The sequence below is a fragment of the Lynx canadensis genome, chromosome C1 (genome assembly GCF_007474595.2).
Source record: "Lynx canadensis isolate LIC74 chromosome C1, mLynCan4.pri.v2, whole genome shotgun sequence".
Lineage (NCBI taxonomy): Eukaryota > Metazoa > Chordata > Mammalia > Carnivora > Felidae > Lynx > Lynx canadensis.
In genome coordinates, this window is record NC_044310.1 from 72,198,169 (window position 1) to 72,212,510 (window position 14,342).

The 14,342-nt window shown below is 34.8% G+C and overlaps 1 protein-coding gene across 1 annotated transcript in view; it reads right to left on the reverse strand.

Moving 5' to 3' along the window:
• COL24A1 (collagen type XXIV alpha 1 chain) overlaps positions 1–14,342 on the reverse strand; it is a 385,490-nt gene that overhangs the window by 297,650 nt on the left and 73,498 nt on the right. Inside the window, 2 exon segments of the mRNA XM_032594090.1 lie at positions 1,806–1,850; positions 4,314–4,367. Of these exon segments, the coding sequence (XP_032449981.1) occupies positions 1,806–1,850; positions 4,314–4,367 (99 nt within the window).

Consider the following 14,342-nt stretch of genomic DNA (forward strand, 5'->3'; position numbering starts at 1 on the left):
TAAGAATTTTGGTCTTAAACTTCAGCAAAATAGCAGAAGCATGTGAGCTAACCAACTGATAGGTTAAATGAAGAATGCAGAAAGAGTATCTTTGGAATCCAACTCCCTTCCCCAGCTTCCTTTCTCTCCCCATTGGGAAGGCCACTGACTACCACTTAGGGGTTTGATCCTATTCTAAGTTCTGAGGAATAAAAATTAGTCCTTTGGATTTTACCTTCACATAGAGCTTCTCATGAAGCCTAAAGAAAACTCTTAAGATAAATGGCATTCATTTTAAGCTGATATAAGTTTTAAGGAGGTGGTGTAGCACACAGGTAGGATTTTAGACTCTGGATTTGGATCACCTGACTTCAAATCTAGGCCTAACACTCAGAACCTGAGTAGTCTTGGCTTGTTCTGAGAGTTAAATGACCTAACATTAAGACTAGCACATGGAAAATACTAAATAAAAGTGAGATATTATTGCTGATTTTATTATTATTATACTAATAGTATCATGTAAAAGAAAAGTTTAAATGTTATAGACTTAACTCAGGTTCTCTGACTCTTAATTCTCTACTGTTGACATCCCCAAATGGCAAGTTAAAACTTATTATGCTGATTTTTTCTATAGTTCCAATAACTGAATTCCTGATTTATTCCTTTGGTCAAGTTGTCACCTTCTGCCTTTGGGTAGTTAGGTTGGTCAGGGGTGGGGTGTGTGTGGGAATTTAAATGTAGAGTCAGAAGACCTGTGTTCAAGTTCAAGCTAAAAATAATTGTGGCTGTAATTTATGGCATAAAACTCTGGAGTCTTAATTACCTACTTCACGTGTTAAAGCAAGCTCTAAGTTGATTTTTAGGGAAAATCTTACCTCTGCTCATGGTTATTTCCTATTTTTATATAGATATATTTCCTATTTTTATATGTATACATAGTTTACTTTTAAGATTCTATTTTCATTAGGCTACTTACAGTTCATAAAAGTGTGTCAAACATGCCTTTAGCTCAGCTGGCTGTTAAGCTACATGGTTCTAAATTTATATAAAATATCTGCAACTTATATCGCTGTCATGAACCATAAGCTTGACTGACAGAAATATATTTATGAAGACACAGCAGAAATAGCAGTCTAATAGCAGTCTGTTTGCTTCAGTGAATAAACTTTATCAGGTAACTATCTGTAGTACATTGCTTTGGCCTTCATAGAATTGCTTTTACTAAACTGTACTTTGCCTACATCAGAAACTCCAGTGAAACTCAGAGTTAAATTCACTGAATTAAACTGATTACATGGACAAATAATATAGTCACTTATATTATTAGTATAATAAATAAATTGGGCATTAATATGTTTAGCAGCACTAATAAAGTACAACTACTACCTTTTGTTCAGGATGTTTCCTAACCATTTATTCAATTTTATTCCAGAAATAAAGTCTATAGTTACCATGTGCTGTGATGTGGTGTGGTATGGTATTTAGACCCATCTGTATCTATCCAGACCAGATGGTATGAAAGACTATTTCAAAGGAGAGAAGTGGCTGTTCTATATCATGCGTTTGAAGAAACTGAGTCTTAAGTTACCTATTAATGTACATGTGTACACATAAATCTGTAGAAATTTGTTATTGTAGGTTATCATAATGTTTAATTTTTTGATTCATACTACTGGTCTAATTTGCACATCGGGTGGGAAAACACATTTGCACAAGTCTTATATCCAGCAATGACAACAAAGCATCTCATTTTTCTAAAGATTTTAAAATGCATCTAACAAATATAAACACAATATTTTATAAGAATGATAATAGTTGATACTCACTCTAAGCCCAGGAAATCCTGGAGGGCCAATGCTACCTACAAGTCCCTATGTAAAAGAAATGTGCAAAGTTGGTTAAATATGATTCCAGACTATGAAGAGCGTTTTCTAAAGACAAAGACTTTTAGGAAAAAAAAATCAAATTTTACCCTCTTCTACAGCTAACTTCTGATTCTTCCCTACTCTTCTGTATCCTCCTAAGAAGTGCAAATCTCTGGTGGACGTTTATGTTCTTCAAAAATGCCCTTGGCTCCATGCTTTTGGATGCCAGGACTATGACCTAGCCTAGGATATAGATTACTTGATGTCTTTTATGTCGCTAATAAAGGAAGTAAAACCCATAAATAGTCAGCATTATAGACATAACCAGCCTATATATTGTATAAAAGGATAGGTGGTCAGCATAAAGAGTTAGGAGAACATTTTCAGATAGTTTAAAACACTCTTCACTCTTGAAGTACAATATTTAGATTCTCTACACTTCAGTTTTCTCATTTACAAAATAGGAATAATAACATTTGCTCTCACTGTTTTAAATCACAATGAAAACTGTCATAATGCATAAAAGGTTTTGAAAAATTTCTCACAAATATAAGAAATTACCAATACCATTAATTATGCATATAACAAATGAGATTTTAAATCAATATTAATTTTTCCAGTTTTGTGATGGTCTTTTGGACTTGTCATTACAGTCCTTATGGTAATTCCGAACCCACTCCATGTGAGTGTTACATCATTTACAAAGTAATGATGATACAAAGTACAAGAACAGCACCTGCCTTTGCAAGTTGTTTTGAAATTAAGGCACAGTATAAAATATAAAGAATTATGAACGAATAAACAAAAAATCCAGTTTATTCTTCTATGTTAAAGATATTAAAGCCTGCAAATGCTCTTCAAGAAGCATTATATTTAAATAAAGAGTAGATTTCAAAAAGACACATTTCATATACGGTAGAAGTCCAGCTCTAACGAACTTCATGTATACTGAATGGACTGACAAAAAAATTAAATAAGATGGCTTCACAGTAGTTATGCAAGTACATAAATGGTATTAAAGAGAAAAGTAAATAATGCTTACTTTATTTTCTATTTTATTATTTATTTATTTATTTATTTATTTATTTATTTATTTATTTAGAGACAGAGACAGTGTGAGTGGGAGAGGGGCAGAGAGAGAGAGAGAGAGAGAGAGAGAGAGAGAGAGAGAATCCTAAGCAGGCTCTGTGCTGTCAGAGCAGAGCCTGACATGGGGCTTGAACTCACAAAACCGTGAGATCATGACCTAAGCTGAAATAGAGAGTCGGATGCTTAAATAACTGAGCCACCTAGGTGCCCCAATAATGCTTACTTTATTACTCTTGAAATGAAAAGTTCCCCAGAATCAAGGGCAAGAAAAAGATGGTAAACATTCTACTTAAAATATCATTCAGGTTTTTAGCAATTTCTTTGGAGATCAGTTCTACTCTTATCTGCCAAGCCTCACAACAACCAAAACTTTGACTAAATTAACTGAATAAGCTAATAAAGTCATAATTTAGAAAAGCAAATTAACAAGAAATATTTTCTAACACTTTAAGTATAAATACCTAAATATAGGAACTATTCTCAATTTAGGCTAAAACGGGCTTAGTGGTTGACTCTTATTCACCTTAAAATCTTATTAAAAGAGTATGTTCATGGAATAGATTGGGAGGTATTTGCTAGATGCTCTTTGAGAGCAAAAAAGTTTAGATTTTTCTACCTAGCATCAAAAAAACGACAGTCCATCACCATTCTTTGACAATATAATTAATTATAGAATGGTAACTCCCTAACCTGAAAATAATAGCTGAAAAATCCCAAAGGAGAAGATTGCTCTATAAACAGATACATAAAAGTCAGGTAGATCAATGACAGATTTGAGTCAAAAAGCAATCACTGAGAGCACAATTTTTACATGAGGCTTGTTGGTACATTCATGTACATGAAAGACTTCTCCTCACCCCCAAAATATGTCTTATGTTCATATATTTCTTTTTTTTTTTTTAATTTTTTTTTCAACGTTTATTTATTTTTTTTGGGACAGAGAGAGACAGAGCATGAACGGGGGAGGGGCAGAGAGAGAGGGAGACACAGAATGGGAAACAGGCTCCAGGCTCTGAGCCATCAGCCCAGAGCCTGACGCGGGGCTCGAACTCACAGACCGCGAGATCGTGACCTGGCTGAAGTTGGACGCTTAACCGACTGCGCCACCCAGGCGCCCCCATATATTTCTAATATTTTACTTAAGCAGTTACATTTAACATGGCCACAAGAATTAATTTTGATGATTATATCCCAAGACAGAATTTACTCAGAACATTTTTGTTTTATTTCCCACAATGAAAAATTACAAACTAATGTGCACAGAGGTATCAAAGCTTTCTGGCCAATACTGCTTATGTGAATGTCATCGTGAGGATGGCAAATGTAGGTGCTGGGGCATCTGAGTGATGTCAGATTGCAAGGCCATCACAATGTACTCACAGGACTGCCATCAGGGCCAGCAGGGCCTCTGTCTCCAAAGTCACCTGGAAAACCCTGGACCAGGGAAAAAAGAAGAAATGCCATTAAAGCCAACATAGATAAAGAATTCATTTTTGTTCTGATTACTGCTAAGGAATTTGCTAATAGGAAATATTTATTTCCTAACTTTTAAATTGTAGTGCAAAAAAACTTACATTTGTTTTGCATAATACTTCATTGATTTTGTTAAGTATACTATTTCTATGATTTGCAAAAATTATTTTAGATGTCACATAATATATACAGAAAACTAAATTTGAGAAAATATACATTTGTTCATTATTATATAAAGAATCACTGAATGAGAGGGAACATAAAGATTTCTTCCTGACCAATCCATTAGTTCTCTCCACTGTTTCATGCTGGTCCTACATGCACATCATAAAGAATAAAATGACTAATGTTATTTAAGTATGTACATAGCACATTTACCATGGGCTAAGGGCTTTAAACAGTTTAGTATACACACACTACTTCATTCTATCTTCATAACAGATCAAATTAATGAATATTAATATCCTCATTTTGCATTTGAGAAAACTGGAGCACAAAGAGATTAAGTCACTTGTACTCGCTAGTGATGAGCAGGACTGAGATTTGAGTGGAGAAAGTCTGAACACAGAGTCATGTTTTTTCTTCTATTCTATACTGAATACTTTAGCTCATCATTTCAAGATATGATAAACAGGTAAAAAAAAATACCATCTCAGTACTGTATTATTGGGGAAAGCCATAATGCACATAAATACTGCAACCATAAAATGCAGTGCCACTGAAAATTAAACTTCCTCAATGCCTGCTGAGGAAGGATTCTACGTTGTAAAACTATGAAGGATAGTAAAGTGACACAGTTTCTTATTACATAGTCTTTTGTAAAATAACTCAATCGCTCACTTTTACTTTGATACTAAAATTTTTCTCTAAAGATTTGCCACTAGACTTATCAATTTTAAAGCTCTCTGTTTGAAGACTACTTTGCAAAATGATTTGTAGGATTTATTATAATCAACATTTTAATAACATTCATTTTTAAATTTGTTATAAGCCTAACAAAAATTGAAGTACATTATTAAAGTCTTATAATCTCTTTATTAGGCAAGCCACTTATTAAATATCTATTTAATAGATTGCCAAAATCACTGGTTCACTAGTACACACATGAATGCTCAAAATTTAAAAGACAGTTTAGCAATGGAAAAAGAAGTATGATATTTCTAAAACATAATTAACTCATACTAGAAGCAGTTTTTCTTATTCTGTAATCAGAGGATAATGCAAAAACCATCTGCATAGTCAAACATAGTGTAGCCATAACCTCTTCAAGTCAGTTGAAGTTCAGGCAGGCATTTTGCTTTCCTTGTCCTTGGAAGTCAGATTCTGTTGTCAACAAGCTCACATATCGGCAATACATCATACTATTCAGTATGAGCTAATAAGGACATTTCAAAGTATTTATGATGTACAGGTAATGGAAAAAGTAGAGGAAAAATTCTGTAATAAATCTGAAACAGAAGAGATGATTGATTTTTTAGATAGATCATAAGTAGGTTTTTCAGAAAGCTCAGTGAAATAATAAAGACTAGGGCACATTTTGCATGATTCCATTAATGTGAAGTGTCCAGAACAGGCAAATCCACAGACATAGGAAACAGATTAGTGGTTGCCTAAGGCTGGTGGTGCAGGGAGAATTGGGCAGTGACTCCTAGCAAGTACAGGGTTTCTCTCTGGGTGAAGAAAACGTTCTAAAACTAGTCTGAGAGCTACACTACTCTGTCAATATAACAACAAGCACTGAATTGTACATTTTTAAAAGGTGAATATTATGGCATGTGAATTAGATCTCAACAGTTTTTCACAAAAAATGAAGACACAATCAGTCTGAACAAGGAGCAGAGAGAAACCATCCTTGGGGACTCACTCAGGATTGCTCTCTGGGACTGACTGGCCCCATCCTCATCCAGTAGGAGGAGCTGCTCTCCAGTTCAGCTTTCCATAAAACTAGTGATTTTTGTGCCCCAGGAGGGGAAAGGGGGGAGATCAATTCTTCACTTAGAACAAAACCTGCACATACATAATAAATAATAAATTACTTATTAATTTCAACTACCTATTCTCCTGGTAGTTCAACAAAATATATAATAAATATTAGGTGTTCAACTTGACTTTGCCCCTGAAACAATTTAATTAAACTGAGTATAATCTACTTTTAAAATTTTTATGTACCATTTCTCCTCTCACTTCACTACTCATTAAATGTTTCACTTCATTCTTAATTCTCTAGTCTAGACAAAGATCATTTGTTTTATTATTTTTAGTCCTTTGTACATGTTGACCATTGTGTCATCAATTTCCGAAATAATTCCTATTAAATCTAGACACACTTTCCTGTTTAATGAAATATAGCACAGCTAATACCACAAAAAAACCCATAATTATATTTGGCTATGTACTGGACATTTTATTTTAAAAAACATCATGCCAATGTTTTATGTTGTTAAATATGTCATTGTTTCCTTTTTATCAGTTGTATTTTGCATGGAATTTATCAATTACATGCATGATTTTTTTTTAATCCAGGAGAGGTTCTATATTCCTTAAATTAGGAACCTAAAAGTTTGCAGCCACAAATCTTCATTGTCAAAAACCTATCTTAAAAGACTCATAGTGAAACATGGAACAACAGTGACAAAACACTTTGTCTTTGAACTTAAAATACAAAAGATAGTTTCTACAGTTTCTTTCTCCACTGGAAAGAATTTGTTATAAAATGCAATACTAGATTTTCTCTCATATTTACCTAGTGGAAAATTATAACCATTAATTTAAATCAAATTGTGCTTCCCTAGAAATATATTCACACTGCCAAAGGATTTAATAACCATTTTCCAGGATTATTGTCCATAGGGAAGCTTGAGTTTTTCCCTTTCTTGTCCCATTTGCCAATTTCATCAACATAGTAACTGTCTACTAATGGGCAAGCCAGAGTTGCACTGCTCCTTCTGTGTTGTGTATAATTCTCTTTTTTTTTCCATTTTTTCCATTTTCATTGTTTTCATCAGTTATAAAATTTTATTTTATAAAGAATATGACATTCCAGGAAATTCATTTGATTTCTTCAAGTTGTGAAAAATTTTCTTGCTTATTTCCAGTTTGGTCAATATAGTGGACAGACTTTAAGGTGACATCCAATGATTCCAATGCTTTATGTGATACCCACCCTCTGAGTGTGGGTCGGACTATGATTTGCTTACTCTAACCAATAGAGTGCAGCACCGCTGGTGGGATGTCACGGATGTGATTATGTTCTACTATATAAGACTCCATCTTAGCAGCCCGGAACTAAAGACTTCCCTTGTGAGCTTGATAGAGTAAGCAGCTGTGTTGGAGATGCCCACATGGCAGGGAATTGTGAGTGAACTCTAGGAACCGTGGACACTCCATAGGACCTAAGGGTGGCCTATACCCAAGAGCCGGCAAAAATCCAGGGCATTCAATTCCACATCTTTAAAGAAATGAAGTCTTCTCACAACCTGAATGAGGCTGGAAGTGAACTCTCCCCAAGACAAGCCTCCAGATGATCTTGCAGCCAGCTGACACTTTGATTACAGCCTTGTGACCCTGAGCAGAAGACTGGGTTAAGTAGTACCTGGACTCCCTACCCCAGAGAACTGTGAGGAAATAAATGGGTGCTGCTTTAAGCCACCAAGCTTGTGACATTTGTTATGCAGCAATAGAAAGCTAATAAAATTGGTAATTAAATCTTTAAATAGAGAATGTATAAAGTCCAATTTACAAATTTTACTAAATGGTATTGTTCAATATAAGACTATTTGCATTGTTTCTAGATTTTAAAAACTTAAATAGATCACATCTCTGAAGACTTTCTATGGCTTTTTATTTTCTATTGCAAATTATAATTACTATCAATATTAGTTAAATTAAAATTTTATATTCACTTAACATTTTAAAAATTTAATATAATTAAATATCTATATTTTAAAAACTTCATTCTAGCATTTCATATTCATCTACTTGCTAATGTAAAGAATTTTTATGTTTCATGAAATTTGTGTCTATAGTTATGAAATGCAAATTTAAGAGTAATATGAATTGCTTAATAATTTAAAATATTTCAGTCTCTAAGTGTAGCTGTTGCAAATACTGCACTAATGTTATTACCTCTGAAACCATAAATCATAACATAAAAAGAAAGAAGAAAACAGAAGTCTGCATTATCAGGAAACAGTACTTCATTATACAGGATTCTATTGCATTCATACTGAAAGGAGAATTAGCTAAGCTAATTAATTCATCTTTCCTTTTTAAAAAAAAAAATAATGTTTATTTATTTTTGAGAGAGACAGAGCACAAGCAGAGGAGGGGCACAGAGAGAGGGAGACATAGAATCCAAAGCAGGTTCCAGGCTCTGAGCTGTCAGCACAGAACCCAACGTGGGCTCAAACTCACAAACCGTGCGATCACGACCTGAGCTGAAGTCGGACGCTTAACTGACTGAGCTACCCAGGTGCCGGTGCTTCGATGGCAGGCTCAAATCCTCTCCAAAATCTTGAGCATTTTCTGTCTCTAATTTTGGCAGTGGACCACCTACTAATTTCATGGCATTCACACATGAGATTATAGGCCACAGAAATGGAGAAGAATTTCTCTGAGGCCTGAAGACACTAAACAGCTTCAAAGATGGACCACCATGATTCTCACTTGCTGATATTAATGCCTTTGTGTAGTCCCCTCCCATTTGGAATCATGGCTGGCCCACGTGGCCAACAGAATATAGATGTACAGTGTGACTTCTGAGGTTAGGTCATAAAAGGCACTACACATTCCACCTTGCTCTCATGGACCACTTTATTTTGGTGCAAGCCAACAACCATGTCCTGAGGACATTCAAGTTGCCATGTGGAGAGGTCCCTATGGAGAGGAAATGAGATCTTCCAGCAACTAGCACTATGTGGCTGGCCAGCAAGTAAGCCACCTTAAAAGCAGATCCCCCAGCCCCAGTCAAGCCTTCAGATGACAGTAGTCTTGCCCCAAATCTTGACTGTAACCTCATGGGAAACCCTAAGCTAGACCCACTCAAATAAAGCATTCCCAAATTCCCAGTCCACAGAAACTCTGAAAAATAATACATATTTAAATAAATATATATATAATTGTTATTTCAAACCACTAATTTAGAGTAACATGTTATATAGTAATTGATAATACATAGTAACAAGAGTGATGGTCTAGGATGATCAGTCATATTGCTCCAATGCTAACTGCTGGGTCCTGAGTGACAGAACCACTCATGTGTTTTGTTTTGTTTTGTTTTTAATACATTTACTTTCTTTGTGATGTACAGGGTCCTCAAAAGTGTCGAGCCCAGATCAAGTTTCTCTCTTGCCTGGGTCTAACAATGGTATTGTTATCAAACATGGTAGTTATCAAATGCTAAGAACTATTCTAGACTTAGTATGCTTGCCTATATGTTTGGTGTTAATATTTTAGAGTGTAGGTACTATACTTGATAGTATGTCTAAATATCTTAAAACAGTGGAAAACTTACAGCTTACACAATCTAGTAAAATGATTATTTCCCTAGTTCTATAAAGAAATTGGAAAAATACTGCACACAAAATAATTAGGAAAATATGGGAACCAAAATAACCATAAAATACTAATGAGTACATTTATGGAATTTTAAAAAAATATAAGGAATGCAAAATTTTTTTGTTAAAGGCCACAGTTAACTATGAACATACTTTGTTCTTTTAAGAAAACAATGGTTCAGAAACAACATATTCAATCTAAAGTAGAGATAAATAAGAAATATTATAAAGACATATACACTAAATAGACATTACCAACAAAAAACAGAAATTCAACTTTTCCCAAGACTAAGCATTGAAAAGAGAAGATCAAACTAATTTGTCTAGGATTAGAAACAATAAAACCTGGTAGTTAATTCTACACATTCTACACATGAATAATTATTACCATGAAATCATGGTATTTTTAAATCGTTCAAAAATAAAGCACAATTACTATAGGAAAAGGCTAGAATGTTAAGTACTCTGTGAAGACACAGTCTTTCCCCCTTTCTTTTCACCTTCCTTTTCATCACAGGTAGGACAATTTGATCCACATTTCAAGGGTTGACCATGTCTTGTTGGCTAAAACTAATTTTAAACTTTGGTAGGAATTTAAGGAGTTCTAGCCCAATCCTCAGAAACTGAACATCAAGTCAGGCTTATGGTTATCCTAGTGATGATCTGGGCCTCAATTCTCATTCATGTTCCTACTTTGTTCTTTTATTTTCCCCATTTTTTTTAAATTTAAATTTTACTTACTTAACATACAGTGCAATATTGGTTTCAGGAGTAGAATTCAGTGATCCATCACTTACATACAATACCCAGTGCTTATCACAAGTGTCCTCCTTAGCACCCATCACATATCCAGTCCTTCTCCCACCCACCTCCCACTGTCAACTCTTGTTTTTTTCTCTATCATTAAGAGCCTCTTGTGGTTTTTTTCCCTCTCTTCTCTTCCCCCTCTGTCATCTGTTTTGTTGTTCTTTTTTTTAAAGTTTACTTATTTATTTTAAGGGGTGCCTGGGTGGCTCAGCCAGTTAAGCATCCAACTTCGGCTCAGGTCATGATCTCACAGTCAGTGGGTTTGAACCCCGGGTCAGGCTCTGTGGTGACAGCTCAGAGCCTAGAGCCTGCTTTGGATTCTGTACCTCCTTCTCTCTCTCTGCCCCTCCCCTGCTCACTCTCTGTCTCTCTCTCTCTCTCTCTCTCTCTCAAAAACAAAATTAAAAACATGAAAAAAATTTTTAAGTTTATTTATTTTTGAGACAGAGAGAGAGAGTGCACTCATGCCAGCATGAGTGGGGGAGGGGCAGAGAGAGAAGGAGAGAGAATTCCAAGCAGGCCCTTGCAGTCAGCGTGGTGCCCAATGCAGGGCTCAATGCCATGACCATGAGATCATGACCTGAGCCAAAATCAGTGGTCAGATACCTAACCAACCAACTGGACCACCCAGGAGCCCCATCTGTTTTGTTGTTCTTAAATATTGGTTATCATCTGTACTCCAGTTGTGGGAATTGCAATCTGCCTTATTCTTGTGTCCACAAAGCACTTTTGGTATACATTATGTTCTATCCCTTGTTCATAAGGACCCCACCTTATTCTTGCCATTTTTCAACACCAAGAACACAGTCCCTGAACCCAAGCCAACCCCTGTGGGCATATTTGCACTCACATTCCTGACTTTGATAACCTACAAGACTGAGTTTTCCCTTATGTTATCTGCACTGAAAATAACTGTCTGCCTGAATTTTCACCTGTTAATGTTATATCTCTATGAAATCATGCTCTGCCTGGACGTCCCCCAAATTACCAGCTATAGTTCTTTGAGTGTCTCTCTTCTCTGTACCTATCCCAACCTGAATGGTGGGTTTAATTCAAAGTCCTGTCTCTTCCATACATCTTGTCAAGCTATAGTTAGCCAAATATAGTCACTATAGACTACAACCAGTAAGTAAGAAAAACATTTTTCTTAAAAGCTACAGAATCACTTAAAAATTAATAACAATTTTTCATAATACTCTAGCAACAGTAGTACTTTCTCTAGGATCAAATTAACTACAACCTTTTCCTCAGACAAAATACTGTCTCCAAATTCTTGATAAAATGTATGTATCTGAGACACTACTGTGCAATACGTATTTAAGACTATCCTGGGCTAAGGATAGAAACTAATAACAGATGTCTAACAGAAGGATTTTATATTCTGAAATTCTAACACTAGAGTTAGAAGCCAAAATACAGTTTACTTTAAATAGACTCTTCTAACAAGATGATGTATGAGAAAAGAGGAGGAGACAGTTCTTTCTATAGTTAGAAAAGTAAACATCTCTGAAGTCCAGGTAGCTTACGGGTGTTATTTTGTCTACTATTCTAAGACTATGATATTTTGATTTTCATAGGAAGAAGACTAAGTACACTTTTTCTTTGTCAAACTTTAATGTAACATGATTTGATTATTTATAATCTATTCCAATCAGGCCTGCAAAACTCCTTTGAAAAGTCTCTATATTTTGACAACAATTTTCTAGGCGTTGTTGAGAGTAAATTCCAGCTCCAATTTCATGTTTATCTTCAATCCCAACAAGTCAGTTCTAGCATAAATATTTTAGCTCTGTGGAGTAATGTAAATTTGCATAACCAACTTAGTACAACAAAGAAACTACTGATTAAATCGGTCCGGGAGCCATGTAAAATGCTTCTTTAAAAGCAACTATAGAATTTCCCGATTGTGGTACTACAGATCGAAGTCTGAAAACTTTGAGTTAAAAAGGAAGCTGCTTATAACTGGGTAGTACATATAAAATTTGATGTTGACAAATATATATGAAACCTCTCCCTGCCTTCCCTTTTTAACAGTGTTCTTTTTTTCTATTATAAATCAGTGAATAACTGATGCTTTTAAAGAATCTGGCTCATCAGATAAGTTCCGAGAAGCTTTTCAAATAGATAGCAAAGCATATAAAATAGAATGGTAGTTCTATGGTATTTAAAAGAGTCTTGACCAATAAAGATCACCTACTACCTTGTAGATTGTGGTACTACCTGTGGAGATCTCTTCCGAAAGAACTTGAGATGAATTCAAGTTATACCCACAGATAGCAAAAAGAATGGATGAATAGCACTTACAGCCCCATAGCTATCCTCTAACATAACTGACAATAAGGATTTTGATCTAACTTTTTTGATTTGTAATATGTAGGGGTTGTAAGAGGAAGGAAAGAGGTAAGAGCTATAATATCTCAATAGCCAAAAGTATGAGTACACAAATATTGACTAATATGTAACTGATTACATGAGGTCTTCAAAAATAATTGTAATGATTATTAGTAAATACCTTTTACTAGGATCTTGAAATGTGTTAATATAACAACTTTTATATACTCTGGTCCTAAAATATACCCAATTTCCAGCAAAATCAGTTTTCATACATTTTCTGGTTGAAAAAACAAAAACACATTGTGTTAAAAATTTCAACTCAATCTGTAAATACTGAATAAAGACAATGTTTTACTTGGGGAGAAATTTTCTGGGAAGTAAGATTTAAAATGAGATAACATTTAACCCAAACACTAAATTTAAAAATAGCAGTATGAGGGGCGCCTGGGTGGCGCAGTCGGTTAAGCGTCCGACTTCAGCCAGGTCACGATCTCGCGGTCTGTGAGTTCGAGCCCTGCGTCAGGCTCTGGGCTGACGGCTCAGAGCCTGGAGCCTGCTTCCGATTCTGTGTCTCCCTCTCTCTCTGCCCCTCGCCCGTTCATGCTCTGTCTCTCTCTGTCCCAAAAATAAATAAACGCTGAAAAAAAAAATTAAAAAAAAAAAAAATAAAAATAGCAGTATGAAGCTAAATACCAAATAACTCTTGGACAACCAAAATAATATGTTATTTTGAAATGTGTCCATTTTCAATAGCTTTAATATAATATTTATACTATTTAGGAGAAGATATCTCTTACTTGTAAGTCTATCATTTCATTAAAAAAATACAGATGTCGCTAAGGAAGCTGATTCATAACAACTTAATTCCATAGTCAGTGTTTACTCAGGAAAAGAAGTGATGATTTGGCTAGCAGAACAAGCTACAGTAGCAGAATAGCAAGTCTTCTGAGCCTAAGTTCAGTAATGTTACTATATCACTGAAATATTTTGGATAGGATTTTTACTACTCCTCTATGTTTCTGTGCTATATGTATATAGCATACGATTTCTCTATATAAGAGAGAGATATACATATTAACATTTTGTTAAACTGTTTATATCAAACACACAGCTTTGGTATATAAGTTAGAAACTGACTCAGTTGTGCAAAGAAGGTCATGTTAATATTTACAAAGGCCTAAACCTTGGATTTTGAAGTTTTCTATGCCTATTTTGACTGTCAAAGTGTTTCATACCATAC